The following is a 23945-nucleotide window of genomic DNA, read 5'->3' on the forward strand; positions in this document are numbered from 1 at the left end:
AAAAAATCAACGGCTGCATCTTGACAACTTCTTGCGGTGCGTGGTCACCATTCAAGCTGTTGTTTCTTTCATTTAATCTCCTGGAATTTATTTGAATAGATTTTTTATTTACATAGATCACTGCTCAGGAGCTGCGACACACGCCCATCATGCCTCGCAGGCAAACGCAAATGCGCGGTCCCAAAGATCGGGACCAGTCCCTGCAGAAGTCGAAGCAGCCCGCACCCAAGAACAAGAAGTCTGGCAACTACCTGAATGCTTTTGCTATCGCAGAGAGCGAAAACCCCGGAAAGCTGGGAGTTAAGCGCACCCGTCTGGGCAAGCAGGACGAACCGTTCAAACGCAGGCGACACAACCCTCAAGATGACGACGATTCGGACGGCCCGGACTACAGCAAGCGCCGTCGCACTGAAGACGATGAGGCGGAAATGGACTCGAATGCTGGTAGCGATGGCGAAGGACACCGGTGGAGGATTGGTGAGGTCGGTAGTGATGATGACAGCGAGTTGGACAGTGACGAAGCCATGGGTTCTAGTGATGAGGAAAGGTTCGAGGGTTTCACGTTCCGCGGAAGTTCTACGATGAAGAAGAATAAGCCGAAGCAGAAGGCCCCCGAACGCAAGAAGCGCACTCGCGATATCAACCTGTCCGAGGATGCTGAAGTATCGGAGGAGGACGATCTTGAAGACGACTCTGACGACCTCGGAGAGGATGCGATAGATTTGACTACGGCTTGGGATATGAACATGGCAGAGGAGGAAGAGGAAAAGGCTAAGAAGGCCAAGTCTAAGTCTAAGCAATCGGCTGAAAGCGATGAATCGGAAGAATACGACTCTGAAAGCGAGGACAGCGACTCTGACGACAATGACGATGAACTGCCATTATCGGGAGACGAAATGGACGAGGATGAGGTGGATGAGCATGGTCTTTCCAAGCTACAGGACTTTGTCAATGCTATGAACACCGAGGGTACCACGAAGACGGCTCGAAAGATAGGCGGAAAACAAGAACATGGGGCCCCTACGGAGTTCGGTCTGACTTCTACGAAAAAACTCACTATTGCCGATCTTTTGCCTTCTATTACAGATTCTCGCCTGAAGAGTTCCCTGAAGCATGTCGACGCTGCTACAACCTCAAACAAGAAGACGTCCGGTGTTCCTGGCAAGCTGGATGCGCCTCTTGCAAAACGCCAACAGGATCGGCTGGACCGAGCGGCCGCATATGAGAAGAGCAAAGAGACTCTTGACCGCTGGCTGGAGACTGTCAAGGCCAACCGCCGAGCCGAACACCTTATGTTCCCTTTGCCTGATCCCGAAGCAAACCAGACACACCGTATGGGCGCTGCTGAGCCTCGAACCGACCTTGAAAGCACCATTCAAAATATTCTTCAGGAGAGTGGACTCACTGAAAACAACGGAAAGTCGGCTGAAGAACAAGTGCAGGAGTTTGAAGAACTCCAGGCGCGGAAGCTGCCTATCGAGGAGATCAGGGCCCGCAGGGCGGAACTACGGAAGCGTCGTGATCTGCTCTTCCGGGAGGAAGTGCGCGCCAAGCGCATTAAGAAGATTAAGAGCAAGTCGTACCGTCGTGTGCACCGCAAGGAGAGAGAGAGGCTTGAGCAACAGGAACGCCAGGCTCTCCTAGAAGCCGGCGTGGACCTGGATGAGGAGGAGAAGGAGAAGAACGATCGTCTAAGAGCGGAGGCCAGAATGGGTTCGAAGCACAAGGAGAGCAAGTGGGCGAAGAGCCTGAAGCAGACTGGTCGGACCGCCTGGGACGAGGACGCTCGACATGGCACACAAGATCTTGCTCTACGGGAAGAAGAACTACGGAAGAGGATCGAAGGAAAGCGTGTCACCAACGGTGATGAAGACTACCTTGGCTCGTCCAGTTCTGAGTCCGAAGATGAGGACCCATGGGATGAAGAGGCTGGGTCAGATGCTGAGAAGCGCAAGATCCGCCAGAAGCTCAGTCAGCTGGAAGGCGACGATGATGCTGACGCAGAGTTCAAGGGACCTCATGCCAAGCTCCTTTCGATGAAGTTCATGCAGAATGCGGACGCTGCGCGTAAAGCAGAGAATGATGCTGAAATTCGACGTCTCAACCGGGAGCTCCACGGTGAAGAATCGCAGTCTGAGGCGGAATCCGAAGTCGGTCGGCGAAAATTCGGTCACAACAAGGAGGAGGCGAAGACAGCAAAGGAAACCAAAGCGAAGCTGCCTCGGAATGAATTCGAAGAGGCACCGGGTTCTGACGACGAGGATCAGCGAGAGGCGGATCAAGAGGTCGACATTGTTGTTGATCGTCCCGCAAAGAAGGGACCGGCCGTCTCCCAAAACAAGTCCCGTGGTCGTCCTCAAAAGGAAGTCGCAGAAGAAGATGGGGAAGATGCTGCTGCTGCGGAGGAGAACCCGTGGCTCGTGCAGACGAATCGCAATAACCGTCGCGCCAATGTGAACGACTCACAGCAGACTGTTGACATCACGCTAGATGACGCGAACGTCAGCAGTGGTAAATCGAAGAGTGCTCCCAAACCCCAAAAGGCATCGGCACCTAGCAAAAAGAAGGTTGATGCCGAGGTGTACGGTAGTGATGAGGAGGAGAGCGTGCCCGTGCTTCTCAAGAATCATGATCTGGTGAAGAGGGCTTTCGCGGGCGACGAAGTCGTGCAGGACTTTGAGCAAGAGAAGTTCGACACCATCAAGGAGGAAGACGATCAAGTGATTGACAACACCCTCCCCGGCTGGGGTAGCTGGGCCGGTGATGGCATCAGCAAGAGACAGCAAAAGCGCCAGAAACGGTTCCTCACCAAGGTCGAGGGAGTGAAGCCGGAAGACCGGAAGGATGCCAAGCTCTCCCGGGTCATCATCAACGAGAAACGGGTCAAGAAGGTAAGAACGACGATCAGTCGGGCTCTAGCGCGTGTGATTCTTAATTTGTGCATGATGAACTAACGCTTGCTGTTTTGTCTAGAACACAAAGTACATGGCCACGCAACTCCCTCACCCCTTCGAAACGAAGCAGCAGTACGAGAGATCGCTCCGTCTGCCCATCGGCCCTGAGTGGTCTACGAAGGAGACTTTCCAAAATGCAACCAAGCCACGCGTGATGATCAAGCAAGGTGTCATCAAACCGATGGAAAAGCCCATGGTTTAATGTATGTGGTGGTCTGGCTACTACGAGTTGGCAGTCATGATGGGTATCTGGGTAGACGAGAGCAAGGCATCTTGCCTGCCTGGGGTCTTTTGGTGGCGTTATTGTAGAATTAAGTTTGGTCATGATACCAAGTCATTTTAAGATTTCTCCGAACGATGGGTTTATTGGTTAAGAGGTTGCGACTAGAGGGTTGTCAAGGTGATGATTTTGTGTCATCCCCGCATCAACCGGATTGTTCGTAGCATCCGATCTGCAGACCAGCACTGGTTTCAAGTTATTTTAGTGCTGGACCCTTTGTGCAGGGCATTAGTCTCCGGGGTTGGTCACCCCCCCTATAAGGTTGTCGAATAAGCAGTGTTTTGGACCCAAGATGATCAGGTCTGGTGAGTCGCTGCACCGTGATACTTTCTTCTCCCAATGCGGAGTGGTGTTTCCTTGAATGCAGGCCACATGGACATCGAGATTCGGTCCGACTTGGATCCATGGAAAGGAGCAAGCCACTCAGAGAGTGTGTTGCGTCCCTTGCAACGACGACTGACAGGGCGGAATGCCACGACGGGCGTTGGCTGGGAAAAATCAGAGATCGAGCATTCAACAATCAAACTAACGAAATTTACTTTTAACCTTGGCGTATGGGTACATTCCTTGATGCCTAGGGAGCATACGCCTCTCAGACCAGGTCTAGGAAAGGTAACCGTGATATGGAGAGAAAGCCACAGAGTCAAGTCAAGGACCATGAGACACTCAAAGCCCGGTCGCAAAGCTGGTCGGACAGTATTCAACTTTGTCCTTTGGTCAGAAGGTGAAGGAGGAGAAAGTACGTAGTTCTTGGGGAAGTATATGAGGCATGGGGGGATGCAGCAGTAAACCATCGATGCTCCACTTGTTCTTTGGTTTACCCGCATCTTACAAACAGAACAGCGACAAGCAACTCAACAACTACCATCACCCGTCCTTCCACTCTCCCTCTTTCTCTCCTCTCCCTTCAAAACCAACTACTAGTTTTTATCTGTTCACACTAGTAATTCGCGTCTACGACACCATCAACAATCAATCAATCAATCATTTGGCCCTCCATCGGTTAATGCAAATTAATTTCGATTAATCAATCTGCCCCCCCCCCCCCCCCTTTCATCAGCTGTCTTAATCATCCGGCTGCAGTAAGCTTCCATCTCCCCTGCACATACCCGCCCGACTTCAGGCAGATGGCGCTCTGCATGCACCACGGCTTGCAGAGCCCGAGGATGGTGCATTCCACCCCCCTCAACCCTACATTCCCCGTGCTATGTTTCCGTTATGCCTCGAGGTCTGGGATCAGACACCACAACATTGACCATTGTGCAGATCGACGCCTCGTAATACCTCCGTTGGCACTTGTTCCAGCCCGCCAGTGTTCGTCTGGTATCCTTCTGCACCGGGGCCGGAGTTTTGCCCGGGCCTGAGAATCCTACTGGCTGAGACCGGAATCTATACTCGACCTAGGTGAGTTATTTCACTGCTATTTGAAAAATGTCTTCCGCCGCTCGATCTTCTCCTGTTGTTTACTATCCTTTCCCATCCCTTCCTCATATACTGGAGCCTGTCTCTCGAGTGTTCCGTGCACTCGAATAGTATTATATACGAAAGGAGATTTGGGTGATCCAAACTTGGATCGTTTCTCCATCTCTGGCCCCTATCTTATATTCTTCTTAATGATTCCATTGCGTTCATTGGCATTGTTTCGTTGCATGTTTTGAATCCTCTCCTCAACCAACCCCACTGGCTGGTCACTTTAATACATATAAGCCTTTTGGCCTTGGGACGCGTGGCGGAGCTTGGACCGTCTACTACACCTTTTATTTTCTATATTTTGTCCGAAAAACACGGCACAGATCTTCACAATGGAGAGGAAACACAGATGGGGCTCTTCATTCTTACTAATGTGGCTTCTAGCTGCAGAAGGAGTATACTCGGCGCCGAGACAAACTTCTTCAGCTGCGTCTTCGAAGACGCAATTTCCACCGGGTGCTGAAACTGAAAGAGTACTAGCAGGTACAAAAGGCGTAAGTGCCGAATGGCCAGACTATCATGAAGTTGGTTCTAATAACCATTTAGTTCTATCCGACCAGCCTTGAGCGCGAGGGCCATCCGGTGCGCCCAACCCCGACATCCACAGGGAAGGATAAAGACCCCTTGGGGCTTGATGGGCTGTTTGATGCCCTGGGAGATACCGCAAACCTCCCAAACGAATTATTGAGCGAGTTTCTACCGGGCTGGGATAAGAATTACCCAGTGACCGTACCGGTATCAGCATATAAACCGGCTAGTGCGGATACAACTACTTCATCTACAAAACCACAAACGGAGCCAGAGACTTCTGAGACCTCCACGGCGGAAGCTCCTAGTCAGAACGCCCCAGAGGCTACAACCGCCACTTCTCAAACCAGGAGTCAAGCATCCAGTACAACAAGCGTGACCCAGTCCTCAAGCTCAAGCTCAGCGAGCCAGGCCGAGCCCTCAAGCTCAGCGAGTCTGACCACGACCGCAAGTCAAACAACGCAAGCCGAGAATTCAATCACTTCATCTGTTGTGCAAGGTAAGACTTTCATTGGGTAAATGTCTTATAATTTCTAACATGCCTTGGCCTTAGCCTCAGTTACATCAATGTCTGGTCAGGACGTTTTTGTGCCATTGGCGACAGGTCCAATTCCGCAAACCATTACAGCGCGGAACGATCATCCTGTGCCTAAGAAAGGAATTGTATGTATTTCCGTGTTCAAGATGTCATAACTTTCCTAACAAACACAGGAAAATGTCACGACACCGATCGAGACAAACAAGTTCTACGCTGGACTCTTCCTAGGTTCGCAGACCAATACTACTTTTACCCATCCCTATGGTGTGTCATGGGCGAAAGGAAGCGGGAATGCCCAAAGTTATGGAATGGCCATTTCCCACAACGAGGTTAATGTCGTTGCAAATGGCCCCACCAACACCAACATTCCTGGCAATCCCATCCAGTACTACATCAACCCTATTGGCATTCAGCATATGATTCTGTCGGCCACAGAACTGAATACCTCGACTGTGCTGACCGCGGAAAATCTTCTGCCATTCTCCGCTGACGCTGTTCTGAGTCCCACTCCCGGGTCAAGCCAAAGAATTACCATCCCTCTGGTGCAGGGAATGGGCTTCGTCACGGGCATGTACAACAACCTACAGCCCCTGATCCAGAGTGGTGTTTTCTTCAGCAAAGTCGTCACGGCTTCCTCGCCCCGGATTGGCATCTACAAATACAAGGTGTCTCTGGCAGATGGAACAGAGTGGCTTGTTTATGCCATTCCTCAGGATGGAAAGGACCCGGATTTCCGCCTGGAATCTAACACCAACTTCCGTGGCCCAAGCGGGTGGTCTGGTACGATCCAAATCACCAAGAACCCAGCAGGTGCGTCTGGGGAGAAGCTGTTGGACGGCTCTAGCGGCGTCTTTGCTTTGGAAGCTGCTGTATCCGGGTCGGTTCTAAACGGTGCTGGTACATACAATCTGGCATTCGCCAAGACAGGGAAGCAGCTGCAAGAGACACCACTGCTCATGTATGCCCTGCCCCATCACGTCGAATCGTTTGACAACACTACCAAGGGCCGTATGACCAGTATCTCGCTTCGGACAACGACAAAGGGTAATGCAACTGCTGTTGTAGGAGAAACATGGACGATGCTTGAGCCGAACCTTCCGACCCAAATGGGCTTCGACCCGTGGACTGTATCGTCCGGTAACGTCAACAATCTGAGTGCTGCTGCCAAACAAGTTATCCTCTCTGTGGCGCCCACCGAGCTCAACCAAAGCATCGACCAACAGTCAGACCTGAATAGCATGTACTACAGTGGAAAGGCATTGAGCAAATTCGCGACCCTTGTTTACACAGTGAATAAGCTAGGAGGTAACCCTGACCTGGCAGCCTCGGCCTTGCAGAACCTCAAGACCGCCTTTTCGCGCTTCATCGACAACAAGCAACAGTTCCCCTTGGTGTATGACAGCGTATGGAGGGGAGTGGTGTCCTCTGCCAGCTACGGAGGCGATTCTGGTGCTGACTTTGGAAACACTTACTACAATGACCACCACTTCCACTATGGATATTTTATCCATGCTGCTGCCATTATTGGGTCGCTTGATTCGACTTGGCTCACGGATTCCAACAAGGCCTGGGTGAACATGCTTGTTCGCGACGCTGGAAACTCGGCCGCAAACGACCCGTACTTCCCCTTCTCGCGCTCATTCGATTGGTACCATGGGCACTCGTGGGCCAAGGGTTTGTTCGAGTCGTTTGACGGAAAGGACGAGGAATCAACCTCGGAAGATACAATGTTCGCATATGCTCTGAAGATGTGGGGAAAGACGATTGGCGATGCTAGCATGGAAGCCCGCGGCAACCTGATGCTGGGAATCCTCCGACGTAGCTTGCACAACTACTTCCTCATGGAGAGTGACAACAAGAATCAGCCTGCGAACTTTATCGCCAACAAGGTGACTGGCATTGTGAGTTCGGGCCTGCCCTTTCACTTTGATCGTTAGTAACTGACATGTGTTAAAGCTGTTTGAGAACAAGGTTGATCATACTACTTACTTCGGTAACAACCTGGAGTACATCCAAGGGTATGCATATCCTCTATGATTTTATTCGTGCATCAAGCTAATTTAGTCAAAGCATCCACATGCTGCCCCTTCTGCCTTCGTCTCCATATGTACGAAGCCAGAACTTTGTTCGCGAGGAGTGGAATGCACTCTTTTCGGCCAATGCCACCGACCCTGCGTCGAACGTCACCGGAGGATGGAAGGGTGTCTTGTACGCCAACCTGGCCCTGATTGACCCTGCATCTTCGTGGAACTTCTTCGCACAGTCCAGCTTCGATTACAGCTGGATTGATGGTGGAGCGTCACGTACATGGTATCTTGCATTTGCAGCGGGTCAGTATATCCCTCCAGATTCTTACATGAAGAAGTTGCTAACAACCTCGCAGGCTTGGGCGGAGGTCCTGCTTAAGGACGCAGCATAGCGATGATGCATTTGATATATTTAGTTTGGCATTTTTGATTGTCCAGGACTTCTTTCCTGGAAGATATGCAGCATGTGTTGCTGATATGTTTTGGATGGCGCCGTCTACTATACCTGTTCATATATCCGACTATCCTGTGGACGTAGTGATATAGATGTTTATTAATGACTTGATCTACATTGGCATCGACAGCAAAGAAAAATATTATTCTTGATTCTTAGCATTGTTAGAAGTTCTATCTCTAATACGGACCGTAACATCAAACCCTGTCATCTCCCCAACAGCGCCACTCAGCCGCGAAGGACCAAACACACTCGCATAGCCCCGAACACCTTCCACGGCTGTACAGCCTCATAACAAGCTTATCTCTCGCGAACACAAAGTGAGATGTGTCCCAATCACTCGGGCTCCATCAATCCCGCACGTGGTGGGCTGCGTGACCTAGCCTAATAACTAGTACTTAGGAAGTAGTTATGCTAGGCTGAGTGACTAGTCGGGGATGTGATGTGATCTGATAAGTGAGACACCAAATAATCGCCGTGGCTTATGCATCTATCCTAGATAAGTACATACATAAAGTTTGCTAAGAAGGCTGCCTGATGCGGAAAAGTAACCATACCTCCGTTCCTGTGGCTTGGGTGATTCAGCTTATTTGAGGAATGTTACTTGAACAAGCCACAGTAATCTATTCTATCTTATTAGTATGGAATGTCGAGGGTTTGAGTAGTAGCTCCATCCTTCTATATACCTAACCCAACTAGCTAATTAAGTAACTAACTAGTCGACACTTTCAACCCATCTCGATAGACTAACTAATTACTTAGTATACTGAGAATCAAACAAAGTGCAAACACAGTAATCTGATTGGTAACTGCACCTCAACCGGTGAGTGAAAGTGGGTCAAAACAGCAAGGGACGGACGGGGACGGGAAAAAGGAGTGCACGGATCAAGTTGGGTCTTGCTCTAAGTAAGTACTAAGTAAGTAAGTTCCGTGATCCATCTGGCAACAACATATTTCTTCGAGGCTTGAAGTTTAAATTCATTTCTGTGAATTTGAAGTAGGCTGGATGGATGTCTCAGCCGCTTATTGATTTTGAGTGCATTGTGTATGTGGCTGTAGTACCCAATCGGAGGTAAGTGCCGTTGGTCGGTACTACTTACTACTAGTACTTTGTAAATAGTCGTTGTAAATGGTAGGCTACCATGTTGTATACGAGCATCACAGTTACTGAACTAGGGAAGTTATTAGTAGTTTAGTTAGTTACCTGACGCTGTGGTAATGTCATAGTTGGTAGTTCACTGCTGCTGTCACTCTTTGTCAAGAATATCTCCGGCTTTCCAATATTAGCAAATCCGGCAGCATGTCATGTTGGATGATGTTAACAACGTGTTGCGATTCTGTGGGATGATCGATCAATCCATGTTGACTGAATTCAGAATTTTGTTGTTAAATTTCCTCAATCTTCAAAACCCGACAACCAGCTCATCAATCTTAAACGCAGTCAAAACCAGCTACTGTACTTCATGGTCCAGAACTTTGTGAGTAACGAACGAATGAGCATGTTACGTCAAAGGGGGGCCATTCCCCTGAGGGTGGGGCCTGATCGTGGCAGTGCAAAATGCATAGTTGAACTAGTGAGTGGGTTTTTCCACCATCATCCGGTGTCACGGCAGTCCCAGGAACATGGTATGTTTGATCAGTACTAGTAATTTATTCATGATGAAGGGACTCTGGCATAGTGGGGATTATTTATTGAGAAAGGATGGATGCTATGTAAGTAGGTAGAATTAATGCTGACCTCTTTCTTAATTTATTAAACTGCATTAGGTATCAACATGAGATCGAAAGATTCAAATTCAAGTGATTGAAGGTGGCTGGAGCTGGAAGCATCAGACCCACCCGGATTAGTCCGGGAGCTCGAGTCTCGTCACAAACAGCCGATTCCTGCTGCTGCTTTCTCATCCTGCATCGGGTGGGAAAGAAAAAAAAGCTCAGGCTCTATCGATCTATCCTCTGCATTAGTCTACATCACCATTACCCGGCATGGAGAAGCTGGTCCGCACGCTGGTGTCTATCACTCTTTCCACCCAGTAAACCCCCATAATCCCAACTTTTCAGTCCTTTCCTTTCCAAACTTTCCTTCTCAAGTACTACTTAACTCTTCCCCCCAATCCCATTCCCCGGTCGGCTTCGGGCAGTATCCTCTGGTCCCAATTGTCTCCCGCGAAGTGGTCAACGTCATCGTCATCCAACTCCCATCAATCTCTCGTTTAAAAGTACCCCTTCCTGCCCAGAGAGTCAAGTTAAAAAAGATTTCTAACCCGTCTCAGGTAGCATTACGACTGTCAGTCACTACGAGTAACTACTTACTTTATTACTCTTCCTCAACTTAGCCCCCCACACCCTGCCACAATCACACTGGGCAGCTTTCCACACTTTTCCCCCCCTCCTCCATCAATCCCTGGAACGTTGGATGATCTGGATTGAGGCTGTGCAGCTGCCTCCCTCCTTTTGGTCCATCCCCTCAGTCTTTGGTCCACCAGAATTTCCTCATCAACCAATTACCACCGCCAGTGGAACATCCGGAATCGTGATCACTGCTTAGCGACTCTTTCGGCTACCACTAGAATCTGTACGGGTTGGAGTACGTAGCCACCATCTCTTGGCCCCTGTACCTTGCAAAACTCCCTTTCTTTGGTTCATTCATCACCCTGGAAAAAAGCTCAACGTGTGCACGCGTCGCACGGTTCTAGCCATTCCTGATTCGCCGTGTCCAAGCCTGCAAGGTGGCTTGTGCTGTGATAATCCTTTGCTAAGCACAAGCAAAGTTCAGAAGAAAGCCTACCCACGCGACAAGCCACAACATCAGACTTGCTCCATCCGATCACGGGGTGCTACATTGGCAACCGACTGTTCAATTCGATTAAGCCCCGTTTCCAAGAGTCGACTGGAAAAAAAACTTTAGATCAGAAGACCCAGTCGCTCATATCGCTTATATCTCTCAACCCCCGTTTGTTGTGGTTCCAGATTGTCGCCACAGGACTGACATTTCCCAATGGGTAAGTGTTAGAGAGAGAACCATCCTTCCTTAGCACTCCTCATCCATGTTTCGAGTCCTGCTCCTACCTAATTCTTAATTCCGTTTCCCCACCTCAAGTTTCTTCACATCTACGTCCCTCTTATTCAGGTATCATTGTCCTTCCATTCGTTTGCTTTTACCTTTTGCTTTTTCACTCTCTCTTGCTGGCTGGCTATGATCGGCACGGCTTGTTGTTTCTTCACGCACACTTAGATCAGTATACTCTGTGGCAGTATATCCGGTCGTTCATAAGCTTTACACTTTCCCCACTCTTTGTTCGTTTAAACTGCTTTGTCGTGTCAACTCGCCTTCCTTTCCTATTTGTTATTCTCACAACACCATCCGTGGCGAATGACGACCATTGCCAGCCTTTGTCTCATCTTTTCACATCTACCCGCCTTGTCCTATTAGGTGCTACGCTCGGTAGACTGGGCTAACAAATTTTCCAACGTGCTTTTACAGCGACCAACAATATCTTCAAGTCGTTTAGACGCTACTCCTGGGGTCCCAAACGGAGAATGACGGGCCTATCATCTGAAAATGGTTCCACGGAGCCTGATGAGAGAGCAGCATTGCTCGGCGACATTGCTCGCAGTAACTCCGGCCTCCGTCCGCGACAGCAGAAGCAGCACTGGTCTCACTGGCCGAGGCGTGTGGCTCATTTGACCTGGTCGACTCTCGTTCGCGATTATGTCAATGTTCTGCTCATTTTCGTGCCACTCGGTATCGTCTCCGGTGTTCTCCATTGGGACAGCACGGTCATTTTCACCTTGAACTTTCTCGCAATCATCCCTCTGGCCTCTCTTCTGAGTTTCGCGACTGAAGAACTGGCAGCTACCATGGGCCAAGCCCTGGGAGGCTTGATGAATGCCACGTTTGGCAATGCCGTGGAGTTGATCGTATGTATATCTCAAACTATTCTCTAATGAGTTATTATGACCCGGCGCTGACAAGCATTGCCCGGATAGGTCAGTATCATTGCTCTAAAAGACAATCAAATCCGCGTGGTCCAAGCCAGTATGCTTGGTAGCATCCTGTCCAACATTCTGCTCGTTCTCGGCTGCTGCTTCTTCGTCGGAGGTCTCAAGTACTCGCAGCAATCTTTCAATAGCACGGTAGCGTCGACAATGTCATCCCTGATGACGGTTTCGTCTGCTTCGCTGATCATTCCCGCCACCCTTTACGCCTCTTTGAGTGGCTCCAACGATAAGGAGCAAAGACGTGACAACATCCTGATCCTCTCGCACGGAACTGCCATCATCCTTTTGGTTCTCTATGTGATGTACCTCTACTTCCAGCTCAAGTCGCATGCGGAGCTCTTCGAAGCAGCCAACGATGAGCTCAATGATACAGAGAACCAGGGCGGCGAAGTAGAAGAGGCTGAGGAGGAGGAGCGCTTGCTCAGTCCGTGGGCGGCTACTGTTGCATTGATTGTCGTCACGGTCTTGGTTGCTATCTGCGCCGACTATCTGGTTGGAAGTATTGACAGCATTGTGACGAAGACTGGCATGAGTCGCACGTTCATCGGTCTGGTTCTCATCCCCATTGTTGGAAATGCCGCAGAGCATGTGACCGCTGTTGTTGTCGCCTGGAAAGGAAAAATGGATCTTGCCATTGGTGTTGCCATCGGAAGCAGTCTTCAGATCGCTCTGTTTGTCACGCCATTCCTGGTCATTCTTGGATGGATTATGAACGTGGATATGACACTTCATTTCCATATCTTCGAGACCATGGCCTTCTTCATCTCTGGACTGGTCGTGACATTCCTGATCCAGGACGGAAAGTCGAATTACCTCGAGGGTGGACTGTGCTTGGGAATGTAAGTTGCTCTTATACTACTATATTTTTCACCCGCCTAGGAGCTTTTACTAACCCGTCACAGGTATCTAATTCTGGCAATTGCCTTCTACATCTACCCAGACGATGTCAACGAAGACGCCCTATTCAACCACTAATATGTTGTTTAATGGGTTGGCACTTATTGAGCCGCTATTTACCAGCGTCTCCGCTCACTTTCTTATTTTCTACCTTTACTTCTTCGTCGTCTCTCCTTAATCTTGTTTAACTCGAGTATGCCGTTGTAACAAGCGAGCTAGCTGCCTCGGTTGGGCTTTGTACAGACATGCCCGGATGCTGTTCTGGGCATTTTTCACGTTTTACTATGGGAGGTGCTTTTGTGTTTCATTCAAGCTGCGGGTCAGTACCACTGTATGCCAGACGGGCTACAATTATGTATTTCAATAGGCCAAGAGCCGAGTTTTCAAAAGTCGCCAATGACTTGTGTCTGTGCTGCAGACCGGAAAACGGGTTAATCAGGAATACTAAAATGCTTTTGTCAGATTTGCAATCATAGATAGGACATTTAACATGTCATAAGATGCAGATTATCCTGTAGAAGTTCGTAGTAGATAATGCAATAGAAATCGTCACCCGGTCATCATCACTGTGGAGGCATTCCATCATGTCCGCAATCCAAGGAAATTCTTGGCGGTGGATGACTCAGCCGCGGATGTGGAGAGGAAAATCGTTCGCCGGCCTCCAAGGCAAGAGAGCCAGATTCGGGTCGATGTGACTTCCTCACCTGCCATCCTCCTTGACATTGATTGTTCATTGAGGGCCTATATCACACCATGCCGCCGCGTCTCAACCTTTTCACCGCACGGGCGGTCCCCGTTCTTCGCCAGTCCGCCAACAGCTCGGCTGCTACCCGACGCAGTTTTGCGACCATCCTCAACACCAACCGGCCTTGCGCGGCCTCGACTGGCCATGGCTTGAAGTCCGGCCTGTCGGCTTCCATTCGGACGCAGAGGAGGTGCAACTCCTCGGGCTCTGATGGGCAGGATAGACCCAAGGGCCCGACCGAGGACCCTTTGCCCCATGTTAGCGAAGAGGCCGCGGAGGTCAGCAAGATCATGGATAAGAAGTGCGATGGTACCCCGGCCAGTCCTGAATTGGAACAGGGAACGCCTATTTCTGAGGTGTGTTGATCCATCTTGGATGCCGTCTTGTAGCTGTTGCTGCTGCGGCTGCTTCTCCCGCGGTATCTGGGTCCTTTATATTGACTATTATCTCCGCATAGATCCTGCAACGTGATAAAGAGGCCCTGAAGCACATGCCCAAGGTCATGCAAGACCAGATGAAGCGCCCCTCCGGTAGCCGTTCATTCTCGACGTCCGCTCGCCGCCTGCAGCCAGAACTTCAGGGAAAGGAATTCGATGATGCCTCGGCGTCGGTCGTTGCCAACATGATCTCCCAGGTCAACCAGCAGGCCACCGAACTCCACCCTGGACTCAAGTTCGAAGCGCCCGAGAACCTTCCCAAGACTGAGAACTTCCGCAAGAGATACGAGACGATAGTGGAGCAGTTCACTAAGCTGCTTATGCAAGATGGCAAGCTGAGCAAGGCTCAGAACGTATGTTTACTCTGCAGAGGGACTTTCTTATTTGAGAGGATTAATACTGACGGTTTTTTGGGTTAGACTATGGCATTCATTTTGGATCACTTGCGCACTGCTCCTCCCCCGAACATCAACCCCCGGCGCCGCTTGCTCCCGGGCCCGCCCGCTCCTCAGCTCCCTCTCAATCCCGTCCTCTATCTCACCTTGATTGTCGACTCTGTCGCGCCTTTGCTCAAGCTCCGTCAACAGAAGGGTATCGTTGGTGGTGGTGTGTCTGTGCAGGTCCCTTCTCCTCTCGCTCTGAGACAGCGCCGGAGAACCGCGATCAAGTGGATCATCGATGCCTCTGACAAGCGTAAGGATAGTCTGTTTGGCCAGCGCGTGGCTAACGAGCTGGTTGCTGTTGCTGAGGGCCGCAGTGGAGTGTGGGAGAAGAGGGAGCAGGTGCACAAGCTTGGTGTGGCTGGCCGTTCTAACCTTGGATTGGTTGCGCGCCGGAGGTAATGTACTTATTCTAGTTTACTTGCGTGAGAGATGGAGAGCGCCATCTCTACAGTGATGATATCAGATGGCGTTCGGCTACATTGTACCTATGATGGTATGCAGTAGGGGAGCTAGAGAGATGGATGGTTGGGATGGTGTTGTATATTATCTGAAACCTGTACCTCATTTTTCTTTGACCGTTTTGAAAGCATTTGGATTAGAAAATTTACGCATAATTGATTCAAAGGAAATATCTGACTAGGTAGTAGTTACTACTGCTAGTTTATAGCCTAGCTAAAGTGTGAGTGAGTGATGCGACTAATGAAGTCCTCGACTTTGGCCACGAGCCAATGGCACAGGCGATGACTAACAGCGCTAGTCGCGGCTGGGACCCTCTCCAATTCTGGCCAATTCTGGTCCCCGGAAAGCAGCTTATCTGTAGCTTCACCGATCCGCATTGCCTGCCTCCTCGCGATCTGTAGGATGCACTTCATCTCCTACAGGCATCTTTCCATTGGCGTGTTAAGCGGTATGCTTCATTGACAGCTGGATCGGGTGCAATCCCTGTTCTAGACGCGTGGGGAAGGAAAGTCTGACGCCGATCGGGTATAGTACTAACTAACTATTCCTGCTGGCGTCCCGTGCTTCATTATTCGTTCTCCCGATAACGACCAACGCACTGCAGATAACTACCAGGCTAGTATACACGACCATCAACTAGCTAGCGTTAGCGGCACGACTTGAGAACGTGGAACGTCGCCCACACAACACCCTCGCACAAATACGCTGGACAGTTCTCCGGCCGCTGTCTCTGCTGCCCCGCTCTTCCCTGCCTCTTTTCCTTCCTGTCCAACACCGTGTCGTCGAATGCCGGCGATCGAACCTGGGCACGCATCGCTTCTGCGAGGGGTGCCTCTCCCGACAATAACGACGTAACCCCAAGCGGCCAGTCCTTCGAACTCGGCCAGTATCCTGACACACCTGCCACAACTGCCCGCCAGTCTCACGCGACTCTTCCTCCTACCCAGCTGACTGACCCGGGGTCTGAATTCCCTCCCTACCATCGTACAGACCACCGGGAAGGTCATCCTCAGAAGTCTACACGGCGGGACAAACCGGTTATCATCAAATATTGGATAGAAGCTCTTCGTCGTCACCCTCACCGCCACCAGACTAGCGGTTCCGCCGACAAGATGAAGTTCTCACATAGCATTCAGTTCAATGCGGTGCCGGACTGGAGTACTTATTATCTGGCTTACAGCAATCTCAAGAAACTGTACGTCTACCCTCTCTCTCCCTCTCTCTTGTCCTCCGCCGGGGGAATTTTCTTCCTATATTGCGAATGTCACATTACACTCCGAGAGTGCATGTTACATTGGCGGAAACTCTCTCTGTTGAATGGATCCCTCTAACTGTTGTCCAATGTTCAGGATTTACTCCTTAGAACAGGAAGTGCATCGATCGGCCGGACATGACCATGTAGATGTTGAACAAGCGCCATTGTTAGATGGCGGCAGTGTGAACACTGATGCGATATTTCGTCGGGCTCTGGATGCAGAGTTGGACAAGATCTGCTCGTTTTATCAATCCAAGGAGGCGGAGATATTTACAGAGGTCGAGGACGTCCTCAGAGATGCCGAGGAATATGCGCACAGGGCCGATACGATGAATGTCGATCCCATGAGTGATGCCATGATCAAGGGTCGCACAGCCAGTTCAAGCTCCAGACAGCGGCCTGGGAGCATTGTTCGTCCGGTGCCATCGAACCAGGAACGGCGTCATAGCGCATTCAGTGAAACACTGGCCGATGATGACGATGACGATGCAGACAGTGACGACGAACCCGCGCATCAGTATCGACCGCAGTCGCATGGCGCCGAGTCTAGCAATCCGGATGGTAGTCGTACGGACGACATGAGGGATTCTGTGCTCTGGGGTGCCGATTCTCGGATTCTGGGCTACAGCGGTCCGTCCACGCACCGCGGGGGTGCACACGACGAGCACTTTTCAGATCCAATTGTCGTAGATCTCTACAATTCCGGGCTCTCGCTGAAGAAGCGGGCTGTTGCGACTTATGTTTCCATCTGTGGACTCAAGTCGTACATTCAGCTTAACAAGACCGGATTCTCCAAGGCGCTGAAGAAGTACGATAAAATCCTTGACCGCAATCTGCGACGGGAGTACATGAATTCCGTCGTGTCTTTGACGTATCCCTTCAAAGACTCTACCATGGAAAAGGTGGATGACAACATTCGCAAAGTCGAAGAGGTCTACGCGAATGTCGTCACCACCGGTAACATTCCCCTCGCCAAGCGTGAACTCCGCCTGCACCTCAGGGAACATGTTGTTTGGGAGCGAAACACGGTCTGGAGAGAGATGATTGGTATCGAAAGGAAGGCTCAGGCTGCGAACGTCGGTATTCGCAGGACGCTTCTGGGCGGAGACGAGGATCCTTCCAGAGCTCGACGCCAAGGGGACGAGCAGGAAGTGGTGTCCAAGATGCTCAGGACGCCGTTTGGAGTCATCCGGATTCCGCAGTGGCTCTGTAGTTTGAGTCTCGTCACGCTCGTTCTCATCCTGCTTGTCTTTGGCATTTTGTTGTCTGTCCCGATAATGGAGAAGCCGGAACAGCAGAATTGTCTGGCCATGCTTGTTTTTGTCAGCTTGCTGTGGGCTACAGAGGTCGGTTCATCCCCTACATCCTTCTTCAATAGCTAACCTTGGAGTCTGTCGCTGCAGGTTATTCCTCTATTCGTCACATCGCTACTCATTCCTTTCCTCGTCGTGATGCTCCGTATCATGTTGTCCGACAACAAGCCCCACGAACGCTTAGGCGCGAAGGAAGCCACCGCCGCTGCTTTCAGCGCCATGTGGACGCCAGTCATCATGCTGTTGCTAGGAGGCTTCACCATCGCTGCCGCGCTGTCCAAGTACGATATTGCTCGTCGTATGGCCATGTTCGTCCTGAGTAAAGCGGGGTCCAATCCCAACATCTTACTGCTCACCAACATGTTTGTGAGCATGTTTCTGAGTATGTGGATCAGCAACGTCGCCTCGCCGGTGCTCTGCTACTCGATCATCCAGCCTCTGTTGCGTAATTTGGCGCCCGATTCCAGCTTTGCCAAGTCCCTTGTCCTAGGTATTGCTTTGGCCGCCAACGTGGGCGGTGCCGCGTCGCCAATCGCATCGCCTCAAAACATCATCGCTTTGCAGAATATTTATCCGAGCATGAGCTGGGGGACCTGGTTCTTCATCTCACTGCCAGTGTGCATTCTCTCCATTGTCGCGATCTGGATGCTTCTGGTGCTTACCTTCAAGCCCGGTCGCGAGACGGCCGTCGCCATCCGTCCCTTGAAAGACAAGTTCACGGGAGTTCAGTGGTTCATCAGTATTGTCACTCTATCAACCATTGCGTTGTGGTGTGGCAGTCACCAACTCGAGCATATTTTCGGAGATATGGGCGTTATCGCCATTATTCCCATGGTCCTGTTCTTCGGCACGGGTATCCTTAATAAAGAGGATTTCAACAACTTCCTCTGGACGATCATCATTCTGGCCGCCGGTGGGCTCTGCCTCGGAAAGGCCGTCACGTCCTCGGGTCTCCTTCACACCCTTGCGAATGCCATCCGCATGCGGGTGGAGCATCTGAGTCTTTATGGTGTGCTGCTTGTGTTCTCCGCCCTCATCCTGGTCATTGCCACGTTCATCTCCCACACCGTGGCCGCCCTGATCATGCTCCCGCTTGTGCGACAGATCGGACTCGGCATGGATGACCCGCACCCGAACCTGCTCGTGATGGCGAGCGCATTGATGTGTTCGGTAGCCATGGCTCTGCCGACCAGTGGCTTCCCTAACATGAGTAAGTCACCTCCACTGACAATACTAGAAAAATATGTACATACTAACAACTCGCAGCGGCCATCATGACCGAGGTACCCCAGACGGGTCAGCGGTATCTGCAAGTCCGTCATTTCTTCACCCGCGGTATCCCCGCCAGCTTGATGTCCTTTGCCGTGATTGTAACGGTAGGATACGGGCTGATGTACATTGCTGGACTGTGAGCTGTTGTTACAACATCTTACACTAATTGCTTTGCTTTGCTTTGTTACTGGTTTACCTTATATGTGGTGGAACGCAAAAGATAATAGGCCTGATCCGAGCTGATTTAGCCACGCGGCGCAATCTGGTCTGGGCATGCTATATGAGAGAGTGCGTTTTTATGGTGGATGTTGCTTATGGTTATACTCGATGGCGATGGTCCCGATCTACTTTCTTCTTTGTCTTCTCGTTTGGCTAGATGATGAACGATAGAACTATACCAGATTGAAGCTATAGAAGTAGGAGATGTAGGCTATGGACTCAATTCATTACCCTGTACTAGGAACTACTGACCATTAAATAGAGATGGTAGTATGATGGAAAGTACAGGTCTGTACAACACAATTGACACAGAAAGCAGCTCCTGCACCTGCTCATGCATAAACACAAGAAAGGAAAGAAAGAAAGAAAGAAGTAAGCAATATCATCATTCATCAATCGCGTTATGAAATAAAAAGACAACCACAACCAGATCTAGACCGTATCGAGCAACAGTCAATCATAAACATAACATAACAGAGTAACATATGTATGATGAAGAAAAATCACAAGGTCGGTCAAGTAGTAGTAGTAATAGTTGTAGTAAGACGAAGGTATCGTATCAAAGCGTCATCATCGGAAACAAATAAACAGGATGAAAGAAGAGTATAGCAGACACCGCAGTGAGACACAAACACGAGCGGGATAGTAACTAATAATGTCCAACGAGACTGAACTTTTCCCAACAAGAAAATCCCAGTACTCTTTCCCCCATCTTCAACACACTCAGTTCCTATCCGCACGAATTAGTCACGTATGTCCCAATATAAGATGTATGTATGTATGTATGTGTGTAGTGTAGTAGTGTAGCGCTCGCTCGATGTCACGAACTGAGGTATATCAGATAAATCATAATAGGGTGGGTATATATCAAGTTGCAACCCAGGGCATGGGCATCAACGGGAAAGGAAAGGAAAGGGGAAAAAGGGGGAGAAAGGGAAGAAGGGATAAACATACAACAACCCAAGGGTAAGATCACCATGAATCTTAGCCTTCAACTGCACCTCAATATCCAAATTGAGATCAAGTCTCAACCTCAACTGCTCATCCTTGCCTTCCTTTTCATCCCCGCCGCCGCCGCCTCCGCCGAGTATCCCGCCTACAGCTTTGCCCGCACTGCCTGTTACTCCGTTCAGTGCGTTGCCTGCTGTGTTTTGGACGAGATCGCCGGCTTGGCCCACGCCGGGGAGACCGCCCAATGGTCCGCCGTCTTGGCCTTGTTGTTGCTGTTGGGGACGCTGGCGGCGCTGGCGGCGGGGGCGGTCTACTTGTTGGTTGTTGTTGTCCATGTCGGAGTATTCGTCTCTTTGGCGGAGTTTCTGGGGTGGTCGGGAGCGACGTTTACGGTCTTGGTTGTTGGTGGGTTGGGGGGCGCGTTGTTCTGGTTCTGGTTCTGGTTCGGAGTCGGAGGATTGGGGTTCTTGTTTGGGGGTTTTGGTGTCTTCTTCTTCTTTCTCTTCTTGTTTGGGTTGGGGTTCTCCTTCTTCTTGAGGTTCTTGTTTAGGTTGAGGGTCTTCTTCTTTGTCCTCTTCCTTGGGTTTGTCTTCTGTGTCGTTGTTGTTCTCGGTGTTATCCTCAGGCTTCTGTTCTTGTTCTTCCTGATCACCAGTAGGAGGGTTCTCTTGTTGGGGGGAGGAAGGGGACGAGGTATTGTTCTCTCCTTCTTGGGAAGGGTTATTGGTAGAAGAAGACTCAGGCTGCTTGGACTGATCAGACATGATGAAAGAAAGAGAAAGAGAAGAGGAGGAAAGGGAAATCAACGAGATCTAATACTTCAGCGGCGGTCTGGGGCACGGGGACGTACACTATATAGGGCTCGGCTGGACCGTCCAATGGCCGGGCAATATTTATAGATGCAGGCTGAAACTTACCCGGCGGAATACGCAAGGGAGTAGTAGTAGAGAGCAGAGTGAAAGTAAAGATGAGGGAGGGGGGCGGAGGCGACGTCAGTCGATGTATGGAAAATAAAATGAAAAAAGAAAAATATGGGGGGGAGGATCCAAGCCAGTATGTCATTTGTGCCACTCATCCTCTACCTTGCAGGTAAGATGAATGAATGATGGATGACGATGATGATGATGATGACGTCGCGTGGCTGGAGTTCCCTACTACATCTTACTAGTATCTTTACTTTTAATTTAGTACATCGGAGAATTATTGGAGAGATCGTCGCACTTCGGCCGGGATCGCTAAAGGGCATCGTAATCTTCCTGGGATCATCTTCATCTTCTTGTCTGTGACTGGACTGGATCCACTATACGACGTCAGTGCACTGACTGGGTTTAGTTGGTCCACCTGAAAGCCTGTCAGACTTTACTTGGTCCCCCTCTCTATTTACTGGCTTAATCTACAGTAACTGTGTCTATTAGGTATTTTCTTTGTCTTCTTCTGCCTTCAAGTTTATGGCAAAGAAATATCCCGGTATATGGCGACTCGGATACAGTTGCCGCGAGACTTTCAAGGGATAACCGTGGATGCTGGCGGGAGGTTTCTTGGATCACACGTTTCGGCCGGCGGCAATGCAGACGAGGGTTCCATGGTCCAAATGTATCACAATCAGGGAATGAGTATCCGAAGTGTCGCGATGGAGGCACGTTATTGATGGTGACACAGACCACAACACCTACAGGGAGAGAATAGAAAATAGAAAATAGAAAAAAGAGGGTCCGGGCAACGTGGACATCGATGACGATCACTGGCTCGACCGTCATCGGCTGACTTGAGGATCTTCTCAGACACAATGCCGTTGACGATGATGATGATGCAGTCATGGTGAAAGTCTTCAATTTTAATTAAATGAAAGGAAGAGCATCATTGGTGAAGGTGAAGTCGCCCAGCCGCTCCCTCCCTGCGCCCACAACGTCATCCTCCCATCCTCCAGCCCTGCACGTTCATTTCTCCACACCTCCAAACAAACGGCCATACATCATTTTCTGGTTTTCGTTTTCTTTTCGTTCTAGAGTTTAGGTTTTTCCCTTCGTTTCCCTCCGGAGTGTACTCCCTTTTTTTTCCAATTTTTGCATGTTCAATTTACTACTATTATTCTCACTGTCTGTCTGTCTGTTGTGTCCGCACTCCGGCCGACTGACGAATTGCCCCATCCAGCAATCCTAACGAAGACTGACCACTACTACTTACTTCCCTCTCTTCTTCGCCTCCCGCATTCGGGGTCCCTTTTGTATGTAAACCAAGTCATGCCGCTCTGCCCGCTTTCTGCAAATCTAACAGTCACTTCGGGCTGGTAGGAAATTATATCAATCCCATCCATTACATCTCTCTCACCAGTCACCACAACCCCGCCATCCCATCTTCTGCCCCGTTTCACTACTCCATCCCCCACAATCTACTACTAGATCAATATGGCTACCGCTCAGGCTGAGAAACCAGCCACCAAAACCTTTGCTAATGATCCTGATGATGTCTCCGACTACGATTCCGAGGATGACTATTCTGACGATGACACCCAACAAAAGCCTCAACAACAGCAGCAACAACAACAACAACGCCGTCGTCGTCGTCCCCGGCAGCAAGACCCCAACGATGAAGACGGCACCTACTATTCCGATGAGTACTCGGATGATTACGATGACTACGACGACTACGACGATGAAGATGATGACTACTACGACGACGAGGAAGAAGAAGTCCAGGCCATGGAACGCTACCAGCCCACCACCATCAGCAGCCGCGACAATGTGCCGGCACAACCGATCGCAAACGGCGGTATGCAAGAAGCGGAAGGTAAAACCGGCGATGACTGGGAGGATCAAGACGGAATGAAATTGAAATTGGAATTGAACTTGGATATTGAAGTCGAACTAAAGGCTCATATTCATGGTGACTTGACGTTGTCGTTGCTGTAAGTACTCCCCTTTTTTCTGCTTCTGATTGATCACATTGATTGCGGCGGCGGGGAATCTGGCCTGCGTGCGGACCAAATGCATGCAATGCAATCAATCAAATCACTTAATCTCGTTCGCTACTAGTACTTGATCGAGATCCGATGGTTGACATGATACCCCTTCTCTTTTCCAGCGCATGATTTCGCCTCTCGCCTCTTGCCTTTTTGCCTCCAGCACCGCTGCATTTCTATCATGTTCATCCGTCTTTCCTCCGTCGCCGAATCCCGAGCGTGTTCGGTCGTCGTCGAATAGAACCAAATCAATCTTCCGGCCGAATTAGTTCATGGTTCGTTCGATAAATTCCCGGGGTTAAGAATGGGTTTCTTTTCTTTTTCTCTTTTCGCCACATTGCTGGCGCGTGTGTGGTTGACGGTCGGTCGCTCGGTCGGGTTCCTGGCGATCGTTGCACTTTTCGTCCATTTCGGCCGGCGCTCGCAAAATCCACTTCATTCCATTCCGTTCCGTTTCCGTTATGACGTTTACGAAAGGACTTTCCTCGGTGCTTTTCTTTTTCTCTTAACAATAGCGGTTGTTATTTTGCAATGAATTGCCTTGTATTCTTTTTTTCTACATTGCCATTGTTCGGATAGAAGTGGCGACTGCACTTGGGTACTGATGTATGCGATGTTTCTTACGTATCTATGGTGATGCGATGCTTATTTTGACCCATCTACTCCATATTTCAGTGTCTGTGCGCACTTATACCTTTGTTGGTATGGTTTGCTTGATCGTTAGCAGCTATTATAAAGCATAGTA

The 23945-nt window shown here is 50.0% G+C and overlaps 7 protein-coding genes across 7 annotated transcripts; 6 read left to right on the plus strand and 1 right to left on the minus strand.

Annotated features, from left to right (window-relative positions):
* The first annotated feature begins 45 nt into the window (after nucleotides 1-45).
* On the plus strand, nucleotides 46-3276 carry BO79DRAFT_242492 (UTP14 family protein). The gene is made up of 2 exons (XM_025685214.1): nucleotides 46-2891; nucleotides 2974-3276. Exons 1-2 carry the CDS (start codon nucleotides 150-152, stop codon nucleotides 3154-3156), a joined length of 2925 nt encoding a protein of 974 aa, XP_025544778.1. The 5' UTR covers nucleotides 46-149; the 3' UTR covers nucleotides 3157-3276.
* Nucleotides 3277-5036: 1760 nt separating this feature from the next.
* BO79DRAFT_213534 (glucan endo-1,3-beta-D-glucosidase) lies at nucleotides 5037-8176 on the plus strand (the record flags this gene model as incomplete). Its single annotated transcript, XM_025683210.1, has 7 exons — nucleotides 5037-5198; nucleotides 5251-5731; nucleotides 5786-5895; nucleotides 5944-7671; nucleotides 7727-7788; nucleotides 7841-8100; nucleotides 8154-8176. 7 exons carry the CDS (start codon nucleotides 5037-5039, stop codon nucleotides 8174-8176), a joined length of 2826 nt encoding a protein of 941 aa, XP_025544779.1.
* A 3612-nt stretch (nucleotides 8177-11788) lies between these two features.
* On the plus strand, nucleotides 11789-13225 carry BO79DRAFT_224390 (calcium/proton exchanger; the record flags this gene model as incomplete). The annotated part of the gene is made up of 3 exons (XM_025683669.1): nucleotides 11789-12169; nucleotides 12239-13089; nucleotides 13153-13225. 3 exons carry the CDS (start codon nucleotides 11789-11791, stop codon nucleotides 13223-13225), a joined length of 1305 nt encoding a protein of 434 aa, XP_025544780.1.
* A 675-nt stretch (nucleotides 13226-13900) lies between these two features.
* On the plus strand, nucleotides 13901-19211 carry BO79DRAFT_224391 (putative plasma membrane phosphate transporter Pho87; the record flags this gene model as incomplete). The annotated part of the gene is made up of 10 exons (XM_025683670.1): nucleotides 13901-14248; nucleotides 14350-14682; nucleotides 14749-15167; nucleotides 15417-15418; nucleotides 15457-15588; nucleotides 15876-15957; nucleotides 16058-16426; nucleotides 16581-17832; nucleotides 17890-19009; nucleotides 19066-19211. The coding sequence occupies 10 exons, from the start codon at nucleotides 13901-13903 to the stop codon at nucleotides 19209-19211; spliced, it is 4203 nt and encodes a 1400-aa protein (XP_025544781.1).
* Nucleotides 19212-19863: 652 nt separating this feature from the next.
* BO79DRAFT_27684 (uncharacterized protein) lies at nucleotides 19864-21147 on the minus strand. Its single transcript, XM_025687782.1, has 2 exons — nucleotides 20245-21147; nucleotides 19864-20020 (listed from the first exon to the last, which is right to left on the minus strand). Exons 1-2 carry the CDS (start codon nucleotides 21003-21005, stop codon nucleotides 20014-20016), a joined length of 768 nt encoding a protein of 255 aa, XP_025544782.1. The 5' UTR covers nucleotides 21006-21147; the 3' UTR covers nucleotides 19864-20013.
* Nucleotides 21148-21298: 151 nt separating this feature from the next.
* On the plus strand, nucleotides 21299-21950 carry BO79DRAFT_268446 (uncharacterized protein; the record flags this gene model as incomplete). Its single annotated transcript, XM_025687125.1, has 3 exons — nucleotides 21299-21330; nucleotides 21430-21519; nucleotides 21657-21950. Coding segments are annotated over 3 exons (393 nt in total), but the record flags the coding sequence as incomplete, so codon positions are not given.
* Nucleotides 21951-22485: 535 nt separating this feature from the next.
* BO79DRAFT_206721 (uncharacterized protein) lies at nucleotides 22486-23462 on the plus strand. The gene is made up of 2 exons (XM_025682033.1): nucleotides 22486-23146; nucleotides 23323-23462. The coding sequence occupies exons 1-2, from the start codon at nucleotides 22647-22649 to the stop codon at nucleotides 23327-23329; spliced, it is 507 nt and encodes a 168-aa protein (XP_025544784.1). The 5' UTR covers nucleotides 22486-22646; the 3' UTR covers nucleotides 23330-23462.
* Nucleotides 23463-23945: the final 483 nt, after the last annotated feature.

This window comes from Aspergillus costaricaensis (assembly GCF_003184835.1).
Source record: "Aspergillus costaricaensis CBS 115574 unplaced genomic scaffold BO79scaffold_2, whole genome shotgun sequence".
NCBI lineage: Eukaryota > Fungi > Ascomycota > Eurotiomycetes > Eurotiales > Aspergillaceae > Aspergillus > Aspergillus costaricensis.